This window comes from Notechis scutatus, chromosome 1 (genome assembly GCF_049901735.1).
Source record: "Notechis scutatus isolate UNSWTSFEM ecotype Mainland chromosome 1, rNotScu1.2, whole genome shotgun sequence".
NCBI lineage: Eukaryota > Metazoa > Chordata > Lepidosauria > Squamata > Elapidae > Notechis > Notechis scutatus.
In genome coordinates, this window is record NC_142009.1 from 172,435,864 (window position 1) to 172,451,492 (window position 15,629).

General features: G+C 37.9%; 1 protein-coding gene and 1 long non-coding RNA gene across 9 annotated transcripts in view; one reads left to right on the forward strand and one right to left on the reverse strand.

The window, feature by feature from the left end:
• Positions 1-15,629, reverse strand: part of LOC148133098 (uncharacterized) — a 704,593-nt gene that overhangs the window by 628,147 nt on the left and 60,817 nt on the right. The window lies entirely within an intron of this gene.
• The window catches only part of NBEAL1 (neurobeachin like 1), a 146,837-nt gene that overhangs the window by 74,069 nt on the left and 57,139 nt on the right, over positions 1-15,629 (forward strand). For all 8 annotated transcript variants that reach the window (XM_087949723.1, XM_087949755.1, XM_087949760.1 and 5 more), the window contains 7 exons: positions 5,069-5,227; positions 5,821-5,980; positions 6,173-6,261; positions 8,036-8,590; positions 10,932-11,107; positions 12,962-13,115; positions 14,161-14,289. In XM_087949723.1, the coding sequence (XP_087805849.1) occupies positions 5,069-5,227; positions 5,821-5,980; positions 6,173-6,261; positions 8,036-8,590; positions 10,932-11,107; positions 12,962-13,115; positions 14,161-14,289 (1,422 nt within the window). The remainder of the gene's footprint in view (positions 1-5,068; positions 5,228-5,820; positions 5,981-6,172; positions 6,262-8,035; positions 8,591-10,931; positions 11,108-12,961; positions 13,116-14,160; positions 14,290-15,629) is intronic.

Below are 15,629 nucleotides of genomic sequence, written 5' to 3' on the forward strand. Positions count from 1 at the left end.
ATTTTGTCGTGTTGCTTTTGCTGTATAGTCCAGTTTATTGTCTACAATTCCATTGAAATCTCCCATCATAAGTATATTAACATAGTCCAGTCCAATTATTTTCATGTGTAAGTTTTTATAGAATTCTTCTTGTTTATCATTCGGGGCATAAATTGCAACCAAGAGCGTTTTTGTATTATTATCCACTATTTCAACCATTAATACTCTTCCGTCTTCATCAGTATAAATCAGTTTTGCTGGAATGGTTTCTCTAATATACAAAACCACTCTTTTCTTACAGTGAGTCAGAGAAGTAAATATTTTCCCTAATTTTGATCGTGCCAGTAATTGTTCATGTTGTTTTTTAATGTGAACTTCTTGTAGACAAATTATATCAAATTTTAGCTTCTCTAATTTGCAAAAAGTTTTTCTTCTTTTGGTAGCTGAATTCAGTCCATTTATATTCATGGAAATCAGTTTTTTTTCCTCCATGGTTATGCTTTATACTTAGGTCTAACAGCTCTCGTGGATCTTACTTCACGTTGTTCTTTGGTCTCCACTTGTCCACCTATTGCGCCTTCTTCTTTTCCCGTTCCCATTTGGTCCTCTTCAAATTCAGTTAAAATGTTCTCTTTTTCTATTTCCATTTCTCTTCTTTCGAAAAAATTCCTTGTAGAATGTTTCTGCTTTCTCAATTGAATCAATTCTATGTCTCTGTTCTTGCCATGTAAACATTAATCCTTCTGGAATCAGCCATCTATAATTCACCTCTTTTTTCAATAGTATTTTGGTCAAAAATCGATATTCTCTTCTAATCTCTCTCACTTTTCTGGGTACTTGTTTTAAAACCACAATCTCTTTGTCTTTGTATTTCAACACCTTCTCTCTTGCCACTTGTAATATTTGAGTTTTAATAGTTTTTTTGGTGAATCTGACATGGACCTCTCTTGGTAGTTGGTTCCTCATCGCATACCTTGTGAAGACTCGATATATCTCATCTACCCCATCCATCATCTTTTCCTCTGTTATTTCCAAGGCTCCAGCCAAGATTTCAATCATTACAGCAGCCAAATTCTGTCCTTTTTCTTCCTCAATATTTTGAAATCTAAGGTAAAATTCTGACCTGTCCATCTCCCACTTCAACATCCCACTTTTTTCTTGTTCAACCGTTGTTAATCTGCTATCAATATTTCCAATTATGTCATCTCTTTGCTTATCTTTCTCTTCTATTTTTTGGATTCTCTCATCATGTTTCCCCATCATCTGTTGAACATTTTCAAATTTTTCATCAATCTTCCCAATTCTTTGGTCAATACTCTCCATTCTTTGTTCCATACTTTGTTCAATACTCTCCATTCTTTGTTCCATACTCATTTTTAGGTCTTGTATTCCTTGCATAACCGTCATTAAATCCACTTGTGCTTTATCTTGCTTCGCCATTATTGAAAGTCGTCCTCCAGTTGATGGGGAGACAGGAGCAGAAGTTGAAATGCCCAGAGGTATTTATTACTCTTACTCATTCCGTGGCTCAAGGTCTTCCAGCTCTTTTAATCCAATTAATAAGGTAGCCAATTGTAATCCAATTAGGAAAAAAGAAAACACCAAGTAGAAAAAAAACCCAATAAAAAGTAAAAAAGTAAAAAGCCCAAAATTAGAAAAGAGAAATTCTTCAGGTTCTTCAAGACCTTAATCCAGCTGTGAAATACTCAATTATAATTCAAAAGTAAAAATTAAAAATAAAGAGAAAAAAAGACAAAATAAAGCCCAACAATATTAAAAAGTAATAAGCAAAAAAAAAGGAGTTCTTCAGGTTCTTCTCACCTTAATCCAATTAAAAGACCTCAAAAAATGGAAAATAGCCGTAAAAACAAGTCTAAAGTAGAGATAAAGAGGCAAATATCCCAGTAAAAAAAAATAAAAACGAAAAGCAAATATTCTGAGGCTTCTCCTTTAAAAAAAAATAAAAAAATAAGGTAAAATAAAAAATAAGTATACCAATATTACAAAATATTGTGGGGTTAGAGGGGAGGGATAAACCACTTAATAAAAAATAAAAAAAGAAAGCACACACTGCCTTTTATTTATCCAAGGCTTTTATTTGGCTTCTCCACAAATTTCAAAGCCAAGCTTCAAATATTCAATTGATAATAGAAGTCCCAAAGAGCACCTGTATAAACATCCTCCAGCGCTCTTCCCTCTATCTTATCACTTCCAGTAGCCTTGAAAAGAATTTCTTTTCCCAGCTCTCAACTTCAAATAAAATATTTTCAAGCCTCTAGTTGGCAGTGTTGCAAAATTTCTTAAAAACCTCTCCCCCCTTTCCCCCCTAAAAAAGCCTTAAAAAAAAAGAAAAAGTATATATATATATGTTTATGTATATTTTTTTTAAAAAAGATACTAAAGGGAGCCTCTATTTTATATAATATAAACAGTCAAAAAGGGGGGAAAAAAGCAAGTAAATATAAAAGAAAAAAACAGTCTGATTAACTAGATCGCAATAGAAGTTCAGTGAAGAGAAAAAAAAAGTAAAAATAAAAGCCCAAGCCTCATTTTGACATTCTTAAAGAAAAAATCGCCGCTAAGTCAAATTTTGTCAAAAATTTTACAGATTCCTTCTCATTTTAGGGTGTCCTTAAGTCCCAATTAAAAAAAAAAAAGAATCCTCACCAGCCGATACACTTTCTCTTTGTCTCTTCCTTCCGGAGCTGTCCCAACTTCAGCAGCTTAATGGCTGCCTCCCCGCCGATGGTAAAAGGGCTTCTTCTGGGTCAACCAGGGACTTGCGATGTCCCTGGGATCTACAGAACGCGCCCCTTACTATCACCGTCTCTACGGGACGGTTTAGGTCCGTTGGGACCGACCAGGAGCGGGGATATCAGCTGCAATCTCAGAGCCCCGAGATTACAGCTGTGTCGCAGCGACGAGGCTCCGCCTTCTTCCGGGGCTGCTGCCTTTGTCTTGTGTTTGCTCTCTTGGAACCAGGTTGGTTCAGAACGGAAGGAAGGAAGGGAAGGAAGGAAGGAAGGAAGGAAGGAAGGAATGAATGATAGTAGAGCGTTTGAAGCAAGAAGGAACATAGCACATCTCTAGTGATTATTGAAGATTCAGGTAAAGATGGGGGCCAATTGGTCAGCACAGACTTTTAAGCAAGAGGGAATTATCTTGTCTGGGCCTGGTGCTTTTCCTGGCTTTTATCTGTAAAATAGACCTTGCACTTATTTTTCTGTGATCACCAAGGCTTGTGAACCCAGTGGGTTGGGATCAGTTGTGAGAGGTTTGGCTGTTGGTGTGTCTGAGATGGGGGTTGTGGAGATAGGTGGCTGTAGTTTGCTTTCAAACCTGCAGTAGAACATATTCAGATCATCTGCCAGTTGTTGATTTCCTTCAGCCTGGGAAGGAGGTTTGCCGTAGCAGGTGATATTTTTAGGAGTTTTCCATATGTTTGTTGGTTCATTTGTTGAGAACTGATTACTTAACTTTTTAGAGTAGCTTCTTTTTGCTGCTCTGATCTCCCTTGTTAATAATACATTTCTGGCCTGATTGTACAACATTCTGTCACCTTTTCTGTAGGCTTCCTCTTTGGAGCGACGTAGTTGCTTAAGTTTAGCTTTGAACCAAGGTTTATTGTTACTGTATATTCGCAAGTTCGTGGTTGGTATACATATTTCTTCACAGAAGCTGGCTTTTGATGTTACAGTCATTGAAGGCACATGTATTTCACAGAGCAACCAAGCTCCATCAATTTCCTCTCTCCATTGCACAGGGATTTCTTTTTATTTACCACATAACATGATGAGAGTGCAGTGTTTGCACAGATTTGTCTGGTATGCCAATTGTACCTCTTCCTGGACAAGGAGGCCTTGATCACAACCACTCATGCCTTGGTCATTTCCCATTTGCATTTATTTATTTGTCAAATTTTGGAACCATCGATCACATTCTAAGTGACTCTGTGCTGTCCATGAGTCTGCCCTTGAAAACCACCTGGAAGCTATAACTTTCAGTGGGGTAAACAATGCAGTGGGGTGTATAATGATGGGTGCCCCTAGGTTTACCCAGGTTCCATGTCTGTTGCATGAGCTGCACTGGTTTCTGGGAACTTTCAGGAGGACTGTTTTTCACCTTCTCAAAGAGCCTCTGCACAGACCCTGTACTTACCTGCATCCAAAATGGGCTGTGTGGAGACTCCTGGGAGGGGTGGAGCGGGGTGGGTGGGGCCAACCAGTTGGTTCAACTGCTGGTTTGGTGAACCAGACATAAATTTAACATTTGCCCGAACTGGCTGAATCCCACCCCTGGTCAAATATCAGAAACTCTCAGCAAAAAAGTTGAAATCTGTCCTGTATCAACATCAGGATAGATTTCATGAAAACTGGATATACTCAGTTTTCTGGGTGTATTATAGTCATTTTCTTGAAGGTTGCGTAATGTGTATTTTGTGGAAATCAAATAAGATTTCAGTAGCCCATTTTTTATATGCCAGGTGGTTGGTAGAAACTTGCAATAATAAGTTGGTTTGTGTATTTGTTTGTGTGTGCGCGCGTATGTATGTCCCCTTTTCTCCAACTCTTTCTTTTATGCTGCAGTTTTTAATCTGTAAGCCTAAGGAGAGGTCTTTTTTTTTAATTGATTGGTTGATTTAAAAGCTGCTCTGATAAACCTTTCCAGATAATAATGTAATAGATTAGAACAGAATAAAAATGTTCATGGAAAACATTGTTGGGAAGGCTATGTGAGGTTCCCCAAATGTTTAACCATCATTTTTTCATTGTGCTTTTTAAAAATTATTTGAACAGCCATGTATTTCTCTACCTCCTGTTCTTACAGATCTCTTTATCTCTGCTATAAGTATCTATATAGTTGAGGTTCAAAGTTCAGCTACATTCTTAATAAGCTGAAAAAATGACCTGTGTCTGAATAACTGAGGCAACTCTTACAGTAACAGGTGTTGTTTCTGTTTGCATTTTTAAACATACCATATTTCAGATAAGCCACTGGTGACTAATGTTTTTTTAATGATATTGAATGTCAAGAATGACTTGCATTCTAATGATCTGTGTGTGCCTTTTTTCTCCCCCCCGCCCCCAAGCTCTTTGGGATTCTGGATATGCTCTTCAGCCTGCTTAACACCTGCCCAACCCGAGATCAGCTTTTCTTATTGCTTTTTGAACCAGGAAATGCAGACATCCTTTATGCTCTTCTACTGAATCAGAGGTATTCTGATAGACTACAAGAACTTGTGTTCAAGGTAATTTTGTTTTACATCTCTCCTAAAGTGATTGAAGGTATTAGCAAGGTTGTGCATTTTTATATGAAGCATGGATTTTTTGGAAGAAGAAACAAGGCATAACTCCTCTTTCAAATTAGCTTGTATTAAGTTTAGGGAATTGACAAATACTTTTTCTTCTGGGAGATATTTAGAAGGTGGATAGAGTATAGAGAGATGCCAATATATCTTAAGTAGCTGAGGTCCATGAGGTCAGGAAAGAAAGCTTAATCTGACTTCCTTATGAGATTTGTATTTCTTCATCTCACTTTCTGGCAAAATCACACACAAATCTAGTCCAGCTTTGTAATTTGCAAATTCCTTTTCCTATGTAGACACCATTTGTCATAATGATGGGCATCTTTTGGGCTATAACTATGGAAACTATTATTTTGTGCTGGGTGATGTAACTTCCAGAAATCAACAGGCAAATAATAATAAAAAGTTAAAGAATAGAGTTGTTTTTTCTATGAAAAGTCTATTTGAATTCTGCTTTTCCACTGAGGTCCTGTTTGCAGAATTTTCAGTTTGTCCCTGGCTGAGAAGTTCATGTTTTTTGTGTGTATGTGTTGCAGATTGCAGAGCAAATGCTTAAATGCACTAAAGTTTATGAACGGAGCAAACAACGTATGAAACTCAGAGAAGTTGGCTATTCTGGATTGGGTCTGCTCCTGAATGAATCTCCACTTAGCACTTCTCTTATGAAGAACCTTTTCAACCAAGTTCTGCATGCTGGTACTCAAATGCTTATTAGCTTTTCCACATAGCATATGTCCAGCATAACATGCTGTAAAATGTGCAAATAGCAGAAATATGGCTAGCTAGCAAAATAGCAAACATATATTGATAGCCATATTTTTGTACTTTTATGGCATTTTGATAGAAATGAATTTCTTTATTGTTGTAATAAGTTTCTGTACTCTACAGATCCATTTGTGAATTGCAAGGACTTTTTAGCTGTGGTGCACTTGGCTCATCGAGCAGATCTAAACGTAAGAGTGGCTGCCTGTCGAAAGGTTAGTGTCTTTGTGGGGAGGCACATTAATATTAAATAGTGGTCAGCCTATTAATAGTCTGGAAAATAATTGTGGATGTTAGGATTTCTTAAATACTTGGTGAACTCTTCAGACCATTGCTCTTATAGAGGTAGCTGCAGAGGATAAGATGCAAGTGTATCATTTCTCTGTAATAATATGTCTATCTTCAATAATATTCCTGCTGATAGTGCACCCTGAGAGAAATTTGCCAATTGAAATTGGCAATTGAAATTAACCAATTGAAATTAACCAATCTAATGGTTAGTGAGACAGCTAGTACCACCAAAGTCAGAAGACAATCTGCAAACCTATTATCAGAACATGGAATAGATGGAAACTCTTCTTCCTGTCCAGAATCAGGCCAGGCCTTGGCAGTCACTGGCTTTCTTTCTTAACAGTTTTCATAGTTCTTGCAGTAAGATCTGCATTTTTGAATGCTAATCCTACCTTTATACTGTATCTGAAGAGAGGGAGATGGCTTTGAGGAAATCGGTAAGAACCATTGTTATTTAAACAAAGAGGGCTGAAACAGTCCTTAAATCCTGGGAAACAAGCTAATATTGAGGTAGACTGGTTCAGACTGAATCTCTGATTCACTAGGATATAAGAGGGATGGTAGGAAAAGTGCAATTTGGCATGCAAGATTTTGTTACCAGAGCTTCTGTCAATAAAATGTAGTTTTAGTTCTCCTGTGCAGTTGGTTTTTCCATAGGGCTGACAATATCTGGTTCTCTTCATCTATTTTTCAGAGCACAATAAAGATAGTCTAAGATGAGCATTTTTCAGTAGTGCTCTGTGGGTTATATATCTTTGGCATTCAGTGCTTTCATTTTTATGATGTCTGTGCGTCCAGTATAGAGTAATATATACTGAAATTAAATTTACTACTTTTGAAAAGACAAATGTGGACATTGTTTAGGACTTAAATAATTATGGGATGGATCCTATAATTGGACCTCTTCTTCATGCTTCTCTGACCTAAGCACCAGATCGTTCCCCTAATCATTTGCCTAAGGACATATCCTCATAAAGCAGCCTCCATCTCAGTCTTATGTCAGCATTCTGATTCAGCTGGAGAAGGAGGATGGTAACTTTAATTATCCTGCTGCAGAACCTCACCCTCCCATCTGGCCATGGGACTCTGTGCTTCCAGGGGCATTTCTGCTTTGGTTGCTGGAGAAAAAGCCATACTAGCAACCAGAGTCTGTTCTTCCTCTATTCTTCCCTCTCTCCCTCCCTCTCCCCTTCCCCCCTCTCTCTCAGGGAGGAATAGCAACTTAGTGGAAAACATATTATGGTTTTGCTCTTCCTACTAGTAGCATTTGCTGCTCCCTTCACCCTCACCAGGCAATCCCAGATGCTAGCTTTCATCTTCCTTTTATTGTGCTTTTCTTAATTTCTGGAGTTATTTTTCTTAAGAAGCTATAGAAAGCATGGTTCTGGGAATATGGGAAAAAGTTCTGTAAAGAGCCCTAGCCAAACTGATATAATGTTAATAACAATCCATGCCCTATTCATCTAAATGGGACTTTTCTAAAGATGGTTTTATTTAGCTTAGTACTTGCAATGTTCATTTAACACTTCTCTGGCTATTGTTAGTATTAGTTTATAAGCGTTTAACAGAAAGAATAATAAGTAGGTTATAAGAAACTGAGAAAGTTATTTTATTGTATTTCATTCAGGAAACAAAAATAAATCTAAAGCACACAAAACTTTTACAATGTATTGCCTTTGAATCTATGTTTTTTGGTAGCTTTTGCAAATCCTACATTCCCAACAAGATTCAGCGCAACAGATTTCTCAGCAACTTGGGTGGCAGGAGACGCTGACTCGACTGTTCCTGAAAGAGCATGCTGATGTCAGGAATGGTGTGAGGGACACTAAAAGCGACTCTACTAAAGGAGATGATAAGCGTGCTTCTGCCAAAGACCATCAGCAGGGTCGTACTTCCAAGGCTGATGGGGAAGATGGTGCTAGTTTTGCATCTGTCAATGGTTCTTGTGATCAGTGGAGTTTAGAAGATGGCAAATCTGTGACAGTGCTGGAGGATACATCTGTGAGGGAGATGCCCTTTAGGCCTGAGGACCAGGAAGACTTGTGGCAGAAGAATCTACATTTAAGCTTAGACCTCTCAAGTGTTGACTCTTATGAATTGGGTGACAGTGGGAGCCAGATGGCTGATAGTCTGCCCAGCACCCCTTCTCCCATAGAGAATACAAAGACATTTTCTGGACAGCTTGACAAGGAACCAAATGCTGCAGAGGACCTGGTATTTGCTGCTGATCTTTCCTTATTTGAAATTCATGAGGTACATGGCTAAAATATACCCTTGCTGGTTTGTACTGATTTTTTAAAAAAATAACATGAATCAGTAAGAATTTAGTGAGATATCCCCAGTGTACATAAATACAAAATTGATACTCCTGCTTCTTTCCCAAGTCTGGCAGTTATCTCCATCTGGATTGCTTGAGATTGTAAGCAGACAATTGTTAGCCAGTTTCCAGATGTGCATCTCTTGGAAGAGCCATACAGTACATCCTCTTTCCTCCTGATACTTCAGAAATGCTTTGGTTGGAGCACTATGGTTTTTAATTTTAATTATATTTGATTTATAGTTGCCATCTAAGGTTACTTTGTATAAGATGGGTGACATATACATTTTTCAACAAATCATTATGAATGAATGAATGAGTAAGTGAGTGAATGAATGAAAGAAATTGAATGAATGAGATGCATCTTAGAACTGTCATGCAAATTGCTCTGGGTTATTTATTTTCTTATTTTAAGTTTCTTGCACTTTTGCACCTATTTTTAGGCCACCTCTTTCAATATGTTTCCTTTTCTGTCTTTTAAAAAACAGTGTAAGATATGATTGTATAGTTTTCTGGAGCTCATCAGTCAAAAAAGCTGCCTATTTTCATTTTAGAATCTGTAATATTAGCAGTTTTTAATACACTGCTCAAAAAAATAAAGGGAACACTTAAACAACACAATGTAACTCCAAGTCAATCACACTTCTGTGAAATCAAACTGTCCACTTAGGCAGCAACACTGATTGACCATCAATTTCACATGCTGTTGTGCAAATGGAATAGACAACAGGTGGAAAGCATAGGCAGTTAGCAAGACATCCCCAATAAAGGAGTGGTTCTGCAGGTGGTGACCACAGACCACTTCTCAGTTCCTATGCTTTCTGGCTGATGGTTTGGTCACTTTTGAATGCTGGCGGTGCTTTCACTCTAGTGGTAGCATGAGACGGAGTCTACAACTCACACAAGTGACTCAGGTAGTGCAGCTCATCCAGGATGCACATCAATGTGAGCTGTGGCAAGAAGGTTTGCTGTGTCTGTCAGCATAGTGTCCAGAGCATGGAGGTGCTACCAGGAGACAGGCCAGTACATCAGGAGACGTGGAGGAGACCGTAGGAGGGCAACAACCCAGAATCAGGACTGCTATCTCCGCCTTTGTGCAAGGAGGGACAGGAGGAGCACTGCCAGAGCCCTGCAAAATGACCTCCAGTGGGCCACAAATGTGCATGTGGCTGCTCAAACGGTCAGAAACAGACTCCATGAGGATGGTATGAGGGCCCGACGTCCACAGGTGGGGGTTGTGCTTACAGCCCAACACCGTGCAGGATGTTTGGCATTTGCCAGAGAACAGCAAGATTGGCAAATTCGCCACTGGCGCCCTGTGCTCTTCACAGATGAAAGCAGGTTCACACTGAGCACATGTGACAGACGTGACAGGGTCTGGAGACGCCGTGGAGAACGTTCTGCTGCCTGCAACATCCTCCAGCATGACCAGTTTGGCAGTGGGTCAGTAATGGTGTGGGGTGGCATTTCTTTAGGGGGCCGCACAGCCCTCCATGTGCTCGCCAGAGGTAGCCTGACTGCCATTAGGTACCAAGATGAGATCCTCGGACCCCTTGTGAGACCATATGCTGGTGTGGTTGGCCCTGGGTTCCTCCTAATGCACGACAATGCTAGACCTCATGTGGCTGGAGTGTGTCAGCAGTTCCTGCAAGACGAAGGCATTGATGCTATGGACTGGCCCGCCCATTCCCCAGACCTGAATCCAATTGAGCACATCTGGGATATCATGTCTCGCTCCATCCACCAACGTCACATTGCATCACAGACTGTCCAGGAGTTGGGGGATGCTTTAGTCCAGGTGTGGGAGGAGATCCCTCAGGAGATCATCTGCCACCTCATCAGGAGCATGCCCAGGTGTTGTAGGGAGGTCATACAGGCACGTGGAGGCCACACACACTACTGAGCCTCATTTTGACTTGTTTGAAGGACATTACATCAAAGTTGGATCAGCCTGTAGTGTTTTTTTCCACTTTAATTTTGAGTGTAACTCCAAATCCAGACCTCCATGGGTTGCTAAATTTGATTTCCATTGATAATTTTTGTGTGAGTTTGTTGTCAGCACATTCAACTATGTAATGAACAAAGTATTTAATAAGAATATTTCATTCATTCAGATCTAGGATGTCTTATTTTTGTGTTCCCTTTATTTTTTTGAGCAGTGTATAAGCTGTGAATCTTTGTTATGAAGTGGAATTGATCTGCTCTTTCTAAGTAAAATTAATAAGATGCTTTTCAAAACTACTGTGATCTTTTAAAATGTCTGTCTGCTTTTACTAGGGATGCAAAGAAGATCTCCTTCAGCTTCTGACAGATATTTTGCTTTGTGTGATGTGGAAAGGCATTGAGAGATCAGATGATGCAGCTTGGATTGAGAAGGGTCAGGTTTTTTCTGCGCTTACCAAATTGGGCATCTCTAATGAATTACTACTACCATCAGATGAGATTAAACTCAAGTAGGTCAAATTATTACTTTTCAAAATTTGGGGTTTTTTTGAAAGAAAAAGAGTGATAATGGAAAGCAGAAAAGAAAAATGATGACCTGAAGTTAATTAATGTGATCTGAATTAACAGTATAAACACCACATAAGTTATTTTTAAAGAGAAGGAAGAGGGTGCTTAAAATTTGTCTATATTGCTCAAAAGTATCTTTCTTGTCTTTTTTTAATTGAGTCTGTCCTTACAGTATTCAATAATGTAAATGGGACTTATTTCACAAATCAGTTGTAGCTTTATTTCCAATGTATTATATTTTTTATGATTATCCCCATGTGCAAAATGATAAGGCAATGGTATGACAAGTCAGACCATGTGAATTAATGGTTCAGTTCTTGAATTGCATCAACAAGCAGAGATTTGTAACAAACCATATTGGATAGTATTATTTGTCAGATACTGAGTGGTATATAATTAACCCACTGCCCTACTGTTTGTGGGTAGCATGATGTTTATTCAACTTTAAATGCCATTTTGAGCCCTGAGTCCTACAAGATGGTCAAATATTCAGAGATTGAATGTCCAAAAGAGGGCCTCCTTTGTGAGAAGGGTCCAATGTATGTATGCAAAATAATTTTATGTATACTAACAGCAGAAACTAGCTTCCTTTGTTTTCACAAATCAGACATTCTAGATCCAGAAACTGAGTAAATAGTGAATATTTATTTTATTTGCTTCCTTCCATTTCCTATTTAAAGGCAAGCTAACACAAAAGCTTCTTTAATTCCTGTGTTATATTTAACAAATACAGAATTTCAGACATGGCAATAATATCAGGAGCAAAATGTCCAAATAGGTGTTTATATAACTTAAAGACCAGACTGCCAGTAAGCATTTTGAGATATTCAAACTCAGTTTACAGTTCTACAAAAGTTTAAAAAGCTAGGTTGGTTCCACCACCTTTCTGATTTAACATCAGGAATAGATGTTTGGATCTAAAGCTGATAAAGGGTTTCAGAGCAGTTATGAGCGTGCATTCCAGTTATGTCTGCTAGACCTTCTCTCCTTAAAGGAGCTACACATTTTTCTTCTATTCCCCAGAAAACATGCATTTGAGTTAAGGAGGCGCTGACAGGAGAGGAGAGGCAGCTTCTGTAAATGGAGGTTCCTTTTGCTGAAGCCAATTTCCTCTGTCAGCCCATGCCAGTTCTTCCCATTTGGAGAATCACCATAATGTGATGATTCACTTTTTGGGGTATGCAAGGCTAAAATGGAATGGGTGAAAAAAATCTATGTATTTATTTTTGTATTAAATTTATTTGTCGTCCATCTTGCTGTGTGGCTACTCTGAGCAGCTTACAACAATAGAATAAAAATTATAAAACATGTAAATATAACAGTAAAACATAATGAAAGTTCAGCAATATGAATTAAAAGATGGTAGGGAAGGGAGTCGGCGGCATGGGGTGAGGTGGAGATAGCTATTTGTCTAATAGCCACCTCCAGTGTGGTATTCCCATATTGGCTCACAAGGGCAACTGGCAGAACCAGGTGTTTCAGGCTTGTATAAAAAGACAGGAAGGTAGGGGCTTTTTGGCTTGACAAAAGCAGCCCCTTAAAACAATGGGACTGTCTCATGGGAACTCTTCTGTTTGACAACTAGAGTGATTAATTTGAACATTAAAGTAGAACATAACTTTGTATAACATCTGAGAACATAACTAGACTATTTCACAGAATATAATTTCTTGGTTGCAGTGGCAAAAGCTAAATAATAGCAACATTGAGTTTAGCTGTTTTCCTGCTGCCTTTCCATCAGTAACTAAAATTCACAAATGTTGTTCATTTTGTGCCACCTCTTTCTTTTAACTTAGTTTGTTAGAGAAGATGCTGGAGTGGGCAGTCACTGACACAAGAGAAGCCAAATCCCTCCCAGTGTACACAGAAAATGCTTTCCGACTCTTGTTCATTGTTCAGGATTTCCTGCAAGCAGAAGGTCTCGTGAATTCAAGACTCTGGACAGAAAAGGTCAGTATGAAACTATATAGCTTTGGAAAGATGCCAATTATCAGGTGCAATTGCTTACATTTTCATCTTCTTTGAAAATACAAGATATTGATTTAAAAGGCTACATTTAAATGATTTAAATTTAAATTACATTTACATGGATTTGCCCTCAAGTATTGTTGGAGTATTTGGTAAATTCTCTAAGAATAATTTTTCCAAATTTAATTTTTAAGTGTAAGTTTTAAAAACTTTAGTCAATAAATACATTTTAAAGTTTCATCAAAGATTCTGTGAGGAAGAAATTATACAGTGATAACAAATGTTGCTGTTTGGCAATTTCTATTCTCTGCTTGTCATTTATCTTCCACTTACAAAGCTTCTGTGAAATGAACAGTTGAATTGCTTCATCAATATATTTTTCCCAGCTTTTCCCCTCCCTCCTTTTAGGTGACAGTGTTGTCCATAAGTAGACCTGACTATACCAATTATGATCTGTTGGTGCAGGTCAGTCTTGATTTATTCAGACAAATCCATGCAGCTTTCTTGGCAATATTTTTGGAAATGATTTATCGTTGCCTCCTTCTTTAGGGGTAAGAGAGAGCAATTGACCCCCAAGTCACCCAATTATTTTCCATTATGGATAACAGATCTCAGGTCACCTCAGTCCCTACCCAGCAATACTGTACTCACTGCTTTATCACACTGGCTTCAGACACGACACCATGTGACTCTTAATCTTCAAAAGTTTATCCAGGTGTGGAAAAAAGTAAGGATCACTTTTCTCTAGCAAGGGTTTAACATAAAAAAGTATTTGCCAACACTTCTAAACATCAACAAATGATAGTAAATCTATTAAAATCCTCCCAAATAATCAAACTCAAGTCATTCTAATTCTATAGTAGTTTTCCTCAATCATTATATAGTTTTAACTGTGACAGAATAGAAACATTTTAAAATAACACAATTGAACATTATACCTTCTTGTGTTGTGGGCCATGCATTCAAATGTTCCTCAGCTTACATTCTGAACTTTTTTTCTCTTAATTCTGGATTTAATTCTGCATAGCTTTTGGAAGAACTGGTGACGCTCGTGGATACTTTGGCAATCTGGTATTCTTCTGGCCCAGAAAACGTGAAGCTCTATCAAGTACAGGTCCAGCTGCTTCTTGGATTCATTGGACAGGATAATTTACAGGTGTGTTGTATTACTGAAGGTTTTTGTGCACAAGTATGGTAAACTTTGATTTTCTTTCGCAAAGAAATACCTTCTGGCAAATTTGGGGCTTGAATATCCTTACTTAATACACAATAAAAGAGAACTTTGCTATCTGGATGGATTTAAAGTATAATTTATTAATGTATAAATGTATGAGAATGTCTAAATACAATTCAGGAAAAAATACCAGCTTCTGCTTTCTCTGATTAGAATATGTCATTGTACAAACCATGGTTCCCTTCTTTTGTTTAGGCCACTGATTTATTTCAAATGACAAATGTCCTTTTTATTAAGTCCATCTACCTGTGGAGAAATTGTGAATCCAAGATATAATATTTTCTTCATAATAAATCAGAGTTTATCATTAGTTTAGAGTGTCTTTTTTAGCCTAACTTCCTTATAAAGACTGAAAGGATTCAGGAAGATGCTGTATATATTTCTGAGGCTTTTCGGAAGAAGGCTTGAATATAAATATAAATAAACAATAAATACAATGTATGGTGAGAATATGCTAATAATCAATATATAATTTGGGTGCACTAATAAATGCTTTTGATATGTCTAATTTTATTGAGTTGTGCTTTCATGGTTATCATAATAACAATAAGACCTGAGCCAACTGAAAGTCAGGAATATTTGGGAGCCCTGTGTGCAGTGCCTTGAGTTATAAAGAGAAACAACTAGACACAAGAACAGTTTTTCCCCGAAAGCCATCACTCTGCTAAACAAATAATTCCCTCAACACACTTTACAAAGTGTACACTACTATTACTGTTAATCTTCTCACCACTCCTTCTCACCCATCCTCCTCCCACTTGACTGTTTCCTAGTATGATTTGATTGTTGATTGTACCCTATGACTCTCATTAAGTGTTGTACGTTATGATTCTTGATTCTTAACTAATGTACCTTTTCTTTATGTATACTGAGAGTATTTACACCAAGACAAATTCCTTGTGTGTCCAATCATACTTGGCCAATAAAATATTCTATTCTATTCTAAATGCAAATGTAGGTTCTCCCCTTATGGAATAATATTTTTCCTGCTAAGCTTCTTGCTCTACTTAATTTATCTCAGGACAACAATATCAAATGGGAATCAACAAACCGCAAAATAAGGATCAGCCTCAAGTACTACCTAAAGTTTCAGTAATGCCTCTAGAGCACAGAAATGCCCTTGGAAAGGCTTCAACGCAGTGACTTATGACAGCCACCATCAAAAGCATTTCAAGAGAGTCCCTGTAGTATGCTCTCAAAATTTCAAATGTGCCCCAGGACCCCAAAATGTTTGGGATTTGAAGAGATGCAAGTGGAGAATT